The sequence below is a fragment of the Drosophila serrata genome, unplaced genomic scaffold (genome assembly GCF_035046125.1).
Source record: "Drosophila serrata isolate PLE 108 unplaced genomic scaffold, ASM3504612v1 contig_272, whole genome shotgun sequence".
In the NCBI taxonomy this organism is placed as follows: Eukaryota; Metazoa; Arthropoda; class Insecta; order Diptera; family Drosophilidae; genus Drosophila; species Drosophila serrata.
Window position 1 is genome coordinate 4,288,073 of NW_028257170.1, and position 11,625 is coordinate 4,299,697.

At 40.6% G+C, this 11,625-nt stretch overlaps 1 protein-coding gene across 1 annotated transcript; it reads right to left on the reverse strand.

Annotated features, from left to right (window-relative positions):
• Positions 1 to 6,926: 6,926 nt before the first annotated feature.
• trn (tartan) lies at positions 6,927 to 11,084 on the reverse strand. Its single transcript, XM_020961727.2, has 2 exons — positions 10,529 to 11,084; positions 6,927 to 9,844 (listed from the first exon to the last, which is right to left on the reverse strand). The coding sequence occupies exon 2, from the start codon at positions 9,718 to 9,720 to the stop codon at positions 7,495 to 7,497; it is 2,226 nt and encodes a 741-aa protein (XP_020817386.2). The 5' UTR covers positions 9,721 to 9,844; positions 10,529 to 11,084; the 3' UTR covers positions 6,927 to 7,494.
• Between the last annotated feature and the right edge of the window lie 541 nt (positions 11,085 to 11,625).

An 11,625-nucleotide genomic window follows, 5' to 3' on the forward strand; every position in this document is an offset into this window, starting at 1 on the left:
TACCCTATAAACTATATACATATATTCTTGATTATATTGAAACGTTTTCCCCTCAGCATTCCTCTCAAATATTCATATTTTGGTAGGTTCTTTTTCCACTAGACAATCGAGTAACACAAAACCAAGACCGCTGGCAATTTTCGAATTCAATCAACAACCGCGACAATCGACTGAAACTGTTTCAGCAATATTTTAATGATATTTGCCAAAGGCCAAACAGAGACACTGCGCCAAAACGGAGTTAAATTGAGAAAATCAAACAAATCGCAAGCGGCAAAAAGGGGGGAAAATTGGTGGAAAAAGTGGGTTCATTCGAGCCGCAACAAAACTCAATTTGCCAATATGCGTGCAACGGTCAAACAAAATAGCAAATTTATAGAATTTGAAACGTCAGAAAAGGGGCGGCATTCCCCCTCAACCATGAAGTGAAAAATCAGAGAAAAACCCCAAAAAAAATGAGACAGAAAGAGAACGGGAACTGGCGTGTGCATAGCAATTTTCATCTAAATTCAAATCGGCCAAAAAACGTTTAATAACAAATTTAAAAACTCATCACAGCAGCAGGAGCAGCAGCAGCAGCAGTTGGTGGGCGTTGCATGCAACAATGTTGCACTTTGATGGCAGCCAGAGATAACAACAAAACAATTCGCACGGCATTTTCTCCCCAAAATGCAGTCGTCAATCAACAGTGCACCAGAAGAGTGCCTGAAAATGGCTCAACATTGAATGAAAATGGGTGAAAATCATGAGGGAGTGTCGGTGTTGGTGCCAACCAGACTGAATAGCATCCACTCATAATTGAATTTGGCCGGCTGGTGGATGTGCCATGGTGTGGTTTCTGTCCCTAATGCCAGGTCATTGCCCCAACTATTTCGTATTATTCAAACTCATTTTGATGCATTCGAATTTACGGACTAGACTCGTCTCGTCCTCCGAGTGACAGAAGGTGTCGGAGGGGAGAAAAACACACAAAGAAGCGCAATGTTGCATCATTAAATTTGGCGAAAACCCAAATGCTAAACAGGTAATACGCTTTCACAAGGCCTTAACACAATTCGATTTGAATTAAGTATAATTTCCACAATTTTAAGCTCTATTAAATACCATTTGCACACAAAATAGTCGCATGCCTTTTAATAAATAAATAAATTTTCTCATTTATATGCACACATTTTAATCAAAATAAATATCAGTTTTTCAATAATCAGATTTATAAATTTAATAAAAGTTAACTTATTCATCGACCAAAAAGACAACGCTCAATTTGAATCATTTTCAAAGTGAAAATGTTGCAAAGTGAACAATTTAAGCATTAAAAAAGAGAGAATTATAATAATAAATACAATGTTTCTCATTTTTGTATGATAATATTGTATCCGAAAATTAATTAAATAAAGCAGAACTAACACGAAAATGTGCCCAAAAAGAAATCTGAAAACTATTTTAAAATACTATTTCGAATAAAATAGTTTTAAAAGCAAAACTGGAACTAACTAAGCTTAAATGAACTATTTATATTTTCCTTACTACATACATGAAATTTCTTTATTAAATTATAAATTTACCTTATCCTGAAAGCCAAGGAAATAGCAAAACTCCAACTATCCTAGTTCCCGAGATAATGCCTCGATGAATACTGTTTAAAATTCATTTCAGTTTATCATCAGTTCGGTGGAAAACTTTTGTTCGCCAAATGGAATTCACGTTGGAAAATTGCGTTTTCAACGAAAATGAGTTTTAATTGCAACTTCTCCTAATGCCACCGACACACGCCAGTAGGGAGAATATGTAGTATGTAGTAGTTTCTGGAACGGGGAATCCCATTGGAGGGTTTGAGTTCGACTCTGGACGAGATCTGGATATCGCTGCAGGCTGGCATGTTGAAATTTCCGCACTTGTTTTCCCCTCCCGAATGGCGGAAAATTATGTTCTTTTTGATAATTCGTATGAGTAAGTGGGGGTTTTGGGTTTTGAGAGTTCGTTTTTTTGCTTTTCGTGCACTAGGTCATTCCTTGTTTTGAATTTTCATTCAAAATCGGAATGCTGTCGATCCAACTTTGGATATTTTGATTGACCAAAAAACCGCAAATTGTGCGGTCTGAAAAATGAATGTTTAGGCTGTTTACCTAAGCGGAAAATGCTGGAAAATAAGACAAAAATTTCAAAATAGAAAGGTTGTCTAATCAAGACACTCATTGTTGTTTTGTTCTTCAAATTATGAAACTAATTGGTGATTATTAGAATACTTAATCCAGATTTAAAAGTATTGATATATAATCCATACGTTTGAAAGCTATTCAAGTTTTTATAAATTTTTCCCAGAATTATTTCCGTATTGATTTACTTCTCCCCAATAAGTTTCAACTTATATTAACTGCATTTCCATTGAAAATAAAGAAACCCACTTAAAGGATTCTGCATGTAGCTGATAAAGATTATTTTTTATAAAAAAAACCTTAAATGTTTTCCAGTATTTTTTCCTTAATTTATTTGTAACCCTTAAATGTTGCAAATGAATCCAGTTTTTTGCCACCTTTGGCAATACATATGCATATAAAGTGTACTCCCTAAAAAAAGGGTTCAGAAATTGCCTCGGGGGCAACGGTGTTCATGTCTGCCACTGTTCTGCGTATTTGTTTTTAATTAAAATAAATATTACCATAACCTATAAAATAATTGAAAAACAATTTAGCATTATTGCACAACGGCTGCCGTGTTCAGAGCAGGATGTGTCCATCTGGCCAGGAGTTGAACATGATTCCTCGGCATGTTCGATGCTGTTTTCCGATTTCTGTTTGTCAGTCGTTGAGGTTGCAAGTTGCCAACAGCCTCTGGTCCGAGGTCCCTGAAGCTGGAAGGAGGAGCAGGTGGATGCCAGAGGTCTTTGCAGCAGATTTACACGCTTTTATTTACCCAAACGGAGCAGGGAGAGTACTTTTCTGGTCATGGTTTGAACTCCCAAGTAATACTCTTTAATTTATGAGAGCTTAAAATATTTTTATAATATTTTTTGAACATTAAATACTCTTTAAAGAATTTACCACAGCTATAAACTATAATGATTGCACTGCATTCTGTGTAACTTTGTTCTCCAAAGTACTTAATATTTTATAGAGCGCTCTTAGGGTCGACTCTCCCATCGACCCAATTCCTTTTTCTTCTCTTCTCGTTTTTATTTTAATTTAAAATATTTTTGCAAAAGTTTCGAACGCACTTGCACTCACACACTCACACTATACACTCACTCCCACCCATTTCCCAGACTCACTCACATTCATGTTGGCTGTTGGGAAATTTCGTTTACTTTGTGGGTCTTATATTTTGACATAATTATACACACACACTCTCTCGTAGATAGGTTTTTTTTAATTTTTATGGCAATGTGCGAAAATATGAAAAATCCAACTGAAAATGAAAATCTTCTTAAGCTACAACAACAATTATAATAATTATTTAATTAAAAATGCTGTCGCTTCAGTGGCTTCAGCTTGCTGCTTGATTTCTCCCTTTTACCGCTTATTTTTGTTCAACAGAAATTACATTTATGAGTGCCAGTCACTTGAGTATAAAATGTAATCTATTTTAAGTGGGCAGAGATTTCATGTATATATTTATTTTATGGATATATCATCAATGTGGGGAATCAATCATTTATCATAATTACAAACTTCATCACATTTTCATCATATGACTTAGTTGGATTAATTTAATCAAAAATTATTGATTATTTCTTGGGAAGGCACATCAAATCAATTAAATAAATATATATCTACTGCAGATCTTAATTTTAAATGTTATTTTATATCAATGCTGTCATCTGATATATTAGTTATTCGATCTTTTTGTTGTACATTTCCCTATCTTGTTACATATCTCCCCTGGGTAAAGATTACCCAATGTAACCTCATTTTCTGGCCCATATAGGGAAACACAATTGAAGAAAACAATTGTCCGAAAAGGCGGTAGCTCCTCAGATTGATTACCCGATATTGTTGGGAAAGTCTTGCACAATCTCACAGACTTTGAACCCAAAATATCTCCAATGATTATTGACCATAATGAGTTGAGTTTTTAGGTAGATCACGCCCGACTCCGAGTCCCTTTCCCTTCTTCGTCTTGCCAAATTGCGTTTGTATATGGTCGAGCATAAAAATTCGCATTAAATGAACAAAAACAGTTGCAATTGTTGTCTTGTATTCTTGGGCATCTCTTCGTTCCTTCTTCGGTGCCTGCTAATCTCTTAGAACATTTCCATTAATACGCAGTTGGTAGTCTCGAACCTTTGGTTCCCTCTCCGATGATGAGAAATTAATGTTGAGCGAGCAGGAGGAGAGCCAAGCCCTGGGCATACCGATCACAGCATGGGACAAGCGTCACGGTCTCCTCCGCCCAGCGGGACAATTGTGTTCGGGTTATTGTTGGGAAATTTCACAGGCACTCGGCGGGATAGGAAAAGACCCAGAGACTCAACCAAGTTAGGGCCCATTGTAAGGTGTAACAAAAAACCCAAAAGATGCGCACAAAATTGTTGTCAAATGAAAAACTGTCATTGGAAGCATTTTATGAGCTGCCTTGAAGGCGTAGAGGTTTGCGGCTGGCTGTCTTAACGCTTTGGGTTTAAGTTTCATGTGTTACCTGGAGTAACACGGAGTTTATAGTCCACCATGACTAAATTGGGTGATAAGTGCATATAGATCGGACTAACATTAGTTAGACTTCAGATATAAGGTCTAAAAAGATGTGTTAAGCTGATTTGGCAGTGTTGCAAACAGGATTAGTTGCTTTTATACCCTTTCTTTTGATGAAGAAGAAATGAAAGTAACTTTGGGAAGGCTATTTTATATGCCCTTTAAGTTTGCAATCGAATTTTAAGATGAAATCGATAATTAAAAGCTTAAAATATTAGCATTTTTGTCGATATTTATCGACATTGCTACAAGCTGCTAACTACAGTAATAATACTTTGAAAGGTTAGAAAAATAATCTTTCAATAGTTGAGCAAGTTTAATAACTTAATCTATTGCTGATTTTATTTATAATATTTATTAATCAATCTTAGTTCTTGTAAAATATAAAGGGAAATCACCCCAAAATTCAGAGACACAGCTTCCTCCAAGTTAATTATAGCCTTAAAAACTTGTTAGTTCCTCTGTAACCATAATGAATACCTTGGTATTATCTTGTGGCAACACCCACCTCAGTTTCACACTTAATAATTACAAGACTCGGTATAATAATCCGTTAAAATGAAATTACCAAAACTTCTATGTTAACTGCCGGAGAGAAAAGACAAGAATTTGAAGCCTTTTTTTTTTGTTTTGTTGGGACTTTCCCCTCACCCCAATCGCAACCGAAACTCATCGGTTGCGCCCCCAAGCTTGACCCCAGAAAGACATTCAAGCCACGTTAATTGAGCTTCGAGCCAAGAGATAGATAACAAACATCTGATAAATGGCGGGCCGAATCAAAAACCAAATCAAAAAATCTGAAAATCTCAATCTCTCTGAACTCTAAACCTGAAACGTTGGGGCTCGCGCTTTTTGGAACAATTGTGAAATGCTTTAATTTCTGAAGTGCCTTTAATGAGCATTTTCAACATGGTCATCATACAATCAAGGCAGAGAGGAGGGCAAACTCGATATATGGACCAGTCTTTCGGCTTTTGGCTCTCGATAATTATTGCCTCTGGCCACGAGTCTGTCAGAATGAGCTGGGGATACACACAATCGCTAAATGTATCTTGGCCCAGGCATCTGTATCTCTGTATCCGTATCTTCGAGTGAGTTGAGGCGAATTAATGATTACACTCGCTGTGGCTCTTGGCCTGGCTCCGCGTCTTGATCCACTAACCTCTTCGGGCTCTTCGGTAGCTCTTTCCCTCAACTGGGGGCCCTGAAAGGAAATTGTAATGATCGAAATCAAAATGTTTTCGTTACTTTGCCTCCTAATGAAGCTTGAATAGTGCGAATGACTCTCAACTCTCTCTCTCCCAAAGATTCTCGAGTGAAGCTTGAGGTATACACGCGCCTTTTAATCGAAATTTGATGATGGATTCCCCGCAGCTCCAACTGGAAGTCATTCCGGACTTGAGTATCTGGTCTTGCCTGCCTTTGTTGGCCATTTGGGGGGCTTGGTTCTGGCCGCTATTTGCCTTTTGTTATTTATTTATTGTTATTACAGTACATTGCTTGCTCTCTGGTCTCGTTCTGGAATGATTTCTATTTTCGTAATTGTCTAAATAGGTTTCGATTTGGCTTGAAATTGAGCGGACAGAAGATACACTACACAGAGAAAGAAATTGTATGAAAATATTTCAATATTTTCTTATAAGTACATAAAAATCTATATTATTTTCGCCATGTGTATGTTAGAGACTGGGGGCTTGGGTTTGGGAAATTCGGGTTTCCCAGGGGCAAACTTCGACGTGAGTTGGCAACTTTCTGGTCCGCCGGGCGACAGCTGCATTGCAGGTGACAATGAAGGGGTAGCTCTGCACCATGTGCTCACATGTGCTTCCCGCAATTGAAAATTATGTATGCCGAACCTCCGCCTCCCAACATCCTCCCCCTTCATAGCAACCTCCTCCGGTTGCATGTGGCACTTGCAACGAGCCACACGCTCCGCTTGAGCGCGGTCCGCAAAAGTTTCCAAGCTCGTTACTATTGAATAATAGTATATTAATTTTGCTACCTTTTTTTCCCCCGCACTCGCAACTTACTTTTAATTGAATTGAAAGTCAAAAGTTTTGAGCATTACAAAAAAGGGAAAAAAAGGTGGAGGAAAAAGTGAAAATGTCGAGACAAATTGACACAGAGGAAAAGTTGCCGTTTGCAACAGAAAATGTTTAATTAAAGGCAAATTTCCACGTATGCTGGAAAGGTGGAAAATCCCAAGCAGAAGGAAAAATGAGTACACAGGGCGTAGTATTTTCTGTTTTCAAATGATTTTTGTTTTCATTGCGTATATATTTCTTCGTTCTTTGTTTTTTTCTTCTCTTGTTATCGCTTAAATTTGCATAAATTTCTTGTCTAACTAATACATAAATAGTGGCTTGCATTTGATTCGATTTCCTTGCATTTAACAATAAATTAAATAAGTTAAAATTAAGCTTACAATGACTCTCAGTGCTTTGTTTGTCTTTAGTTTATCTAATTTCGTATATATATATGTATATTACAATTCAGCTTATTGGTTAATTAAGTAATTATGTTAAGGGGGTTGGAAAACAGTTGCAGACAGAAGAGATCCTTTAAGTTCGAAATAGTGCTGGAAAGTAGTATATACAGACTGGACTTCTTCTCTGACTTATCCTCTAAGCTACAGCTACTACAATGTCTTCCTTAACTTTCTACTTAGTCAATAGTTGGGTCTACAGGCGGGACCGGGACTCCTTGTTGGGCTCCTTGGGGGGGAGGATTTTGGCATCACAGTGGTGGGCAGCTCGTACTCCAACTAAGCATAGATGCTCAGCTGGCGGCGTCTGTAGGTTGCGGATCAGTGCGTAAACTGGCGCAGAGTGTTGTTATTCTGCTGCTGCTGCTGCTGGGCAGCCACCTTGTGCTGGAAGGACCGTCGTCCGGTGGTGGCACAAAGACCATTCCTCAGGGGCAATGCTGGTGGCACTGGTGGTGGCGTTGGAGTCTTGCTCCTGCCCATCTGCTCCAGCGGCATGGAGTAGTGTGTGTTGCTGTAAATGTAGTTGGGATCCAAGATCTCGCTACCACCACCGCCAAGCTGCTCCTGATCGTACATCTCACGCTGCTTGAAGTGCTCCTGGGTGAGACGCAACTGTGGCTGGTTACTTGCTCCTCCATGTACCATGGGCATTGAGAGGGGCACATCGGCATAGGAGTAGCAAGAGTCACCAACGGCTGCCGTGGCCGACAAGAACTGCGGTTTGGTGTAGTGATTCAGTTGCTGGTGAGGATCCCTGCCCATGGTGGCTGCCTTCATGTGCAGCACAAAGGAGGCACTGTCATCCACAGCTCCCTGCGATGCCATAACCTTGTTGTTATTCAACTTCTTCTCACTGACCATTGTGGCCGTGGGCACTGCCAATTGCTGGAACTTTTGCTGCGGATCCACAGCTCCTCCCAGATCATTCACCGGCATGGGGCACATGCCATAGTGATGAGCTCCTCCTGGATGATGTGGTGCCGTGTAGGTGTTGGGGAAGGTAGAGTGAATACCCAGAGAGCAAGGATGATGCTGGTGACGCGACATGTAGTCCTCATCGCAGAAAGTCTTCTGGTACTCGCGCTCCTTGCGACCCAAAGCAGAGTTGCCCAGCAGACCACCCTTGATGGTCTCCCGAATCTTGTGACGGCAACGGTACAAAACCAGAGCCAAAGCAGTGATCGTGGCAGCAGAACCCACGAGAAGGGCACCAATCAAGGCCTGCTTGCGGGGATCAGTGTGGGAGCAGCCCATCAGAGCGGGATTCAGATGACGCAGTGACTCGCCACGCAGGCGTTCGGGGAACTCGCACATCAGCTCGGAAACTTCCTCCTGGGTAGCATTCCTCGACACCAGCAGATTGTGCAGCCACATCACGCGGCAATCGCAGGAAAGGGGATTCTCTGACAGATCCAGGGTAAGCAGATCCTTCCAGGGAAACAGACCCTCGGCCAGCGATGTCAACGCATTGGCCTTGAGCACCACATGTCGTAGATGGGGCAGACCACTGAGAGCACCCTCCTGAACTTCCACGAGCATCTTGTTCGAAGAGAGGTTCAGGTACTCCAGATTACCATTGGTACCAAAGGCTCCCGTCATCACACGCTTAAGCCTCAGAGCTCCATTCACATCCAGACGCTTCAGCTGCTTCAGGCCCACAAAGGCACCTTCGCTGATCACCTCAAAGTCATTCTGTCCCAGGGAGAGTTGCTCCAGGCGAACCAGCTGGCTAAGACCCACGGATGGGATGCGCTGCAGCCGGTTGTCGGAGAGATCCAAGACGCGCAGCTCCTCCAATCCCAGGAAGCTATCGTGCGAGATATTCCTCAGACTTGCACCCTTCAGCTCCAGTCGCGTCAGACCCTTCAGATCCTGGAAGGCTCCGGACTGAATGCTTTGCAGGGTATTCATGCTGAGGAACAACTCAGCCAGACTGGGCATGGCCTGGAAGATCACAGGATCGGGCACGGTGGTCAAAGCATTGTCATCCAAATAGAGGATCCTCAGCTGACTGAGTCCATCAAAGGCCTTGGGATCCAAGTAACCAATGCGATTCTCGCCCAGATTCAACTCCTCAATCTTCAGCAGAGGAGAGAAGGTGCCCTGATGCAGCTCCGAGATCTGGTTTCCCCTCAGATTCAAAACAGTCACCGCCGAGAGACCAATGAAGGTCTTATTACTGATCTGACCGATCTTGTTGTGATTCAAATGCACCTCCTGCAGCTTCTTCTGATACGCAAAAGTGCGCTGCGGGATGGTCATCAGGTGGTTCGAGGACAGATCCAGGAAGGTCAGCTCCGCATAGAACTGGATGGACGAATCAATGGTCTTGATCTTGTTGCTCTTGATCACCAGTCTTTGGATCGATGGATTCAGGGCAATGGGAAGCACATCCAGTTGCCCCTCACCGCACTGCACCACCAGGGTGTTGTCGTCGCACTGGCAGCCCGGCGGGCAATTGGCCAAACCCGCCGCTGGCTCCACTCCCATGCTGGCCAGGATGCCCCAGATGGCCACCAAAGCAATCATTGCGTGTCTCTGCATCTTGGTCGAGTTCTTTTTCTTTTGTTTTCGGTTGCTAAGTTAGCTCTCTCTCTCTGTCTCTTGCGACTGTTCAGTTTCGTTTTATTTTGGAGTTTTCCTCGATTTCTTTCAGTTTTCCATAGTTCTGCGGGTAGACAAACGAGGGAAAAATATTTTAAAAATTAGTCTCTGGTAGTCTTTGGTTTTTTTTCCGGTTGAGTTTCGGTTAATTAGCCCATTTTCGTGGAACTGTTTCTATTGATTAAATTTTATTATGTGGTTCCCTTTTCATTTTTTTTTTTTTTGCTGTATTTTTAGAATTGTTTATGGCTTGCTGGAAAATTTGTTGTCTATTTTCTATTTTTTCTTGAGTTATTGGTTGGACTAGTTTTTATTTTTTTGAAGCTAAAATATAAGATTTGAATTTACTAACTCTTGGAATTTTTACTATATTTCTTTGACTTATTTAAAGAAACTCTGTGGAATTTTTCTTTTCAAATAAAATAGAATATTTTGTGGAGTTATAATTTTCCTTTTACTGAATATTTATTTTACTTTCTTTACCACAAAAATTTACCAATTTATTGAAAAATCTCTAGAATATTTATTTAAAATTTTCTTTAGGAAGTATATTTATCTTCTTTTCTAAAAAACCTTTGACATATTTTTCTAAATACTTCATATTTTAATTCAGAACTCTCAGACAAACATTCCAACTTTCCAAAAATATTTATTAAATTATTCTTTACATTTTTCTGAGCTCAACTTTATCAAGTTTTTCTAATTTCACAATTCTTGCACTTTGCTCCGTTTAAGCCACAAAACTTACCGTTTTTGTTTTTCTTTGAAGATTGTTTAGCAACAATTTCTGGTTGATTTTTTTTCACCAATGAACTGAACTTAAAAGCAGTGTTTTGTTTTTCTTTGTGTGATGTGTTTTTAGTTTTAGTTTGTCACTGTTTCACTTTTAACGAATTTGCAAACAATTTTTATGTTTTGTCACATTTGGCCAATTTTGTAAAATATATAAAAATATTTCAGTGGCAGTGTTGTGTTGTTAAATAAAACGTTTGTTTAATGTGTGTTGTTGGTTTTTTGTTTGTTTTATATTGCTAAAGAAACGTGCGCGATAATCCAATGGTTCGCTTTGTCTGCACGCTTCAAGTTGTTGTTTGGTTCGCTGACGGTTTACGTTCTTTCGTGTTACCAACTCTGGTAACAGAGGGTCTCAGGTCTGGGCTTGGCTAGAAGGCATAGACCGCTCACGACGAGGCAACGATTTTCACTGATTTTCCGAAGTGCCAGTCGCGCTGACGATACCTCGGCTGGCCGGTCCTGAGTGCGTTTCGTGAGCAGCCGGAGCAGCTGCAATCGCCTCGACAGCGGCCTTGCGGAGAGTAAACAACCCTCACAGATAATAATAATCTCTCTCCAAACCGGTTTCGAGAGCAAATTTCACTCACTCGAGCCAAATTTCACTCAATTATCTGACTATGGTGAAGGCAGGCAGGTAGCTCAGCTCTCTGGCAATCGTTACTCATACGCCGGAGAGGCAGCACGTCATCGAGGAAATGCTGCCTGGCCGCCTCGAGACTTGAGTGACGAAAACTAACATTAAGAACCCATAAAAGATAGGGAAGGGAAGGGAAGTCCTAGATCACCGACAGGTCCTGGCTAAGTGGAGACCTCTTAGTGCGGTTTGCCAGCCCAGAAATTGATATTTGTGGACCTCCTCCTCAGGCAGATCTCTAAAAGTGTTGCACTCGAGATTTTCTCCTTAAAAATATTGTGTCATCCGATACAGTTGAAGAAGAGCAGCAACTACAACTATTTACGAGCTAGCAAACATAAAAAATAGATTTATATATAACGGAGGAGAAAAAACGGAGACAACTGTGACAACAAGAAAATCAACTTTAAATGGCC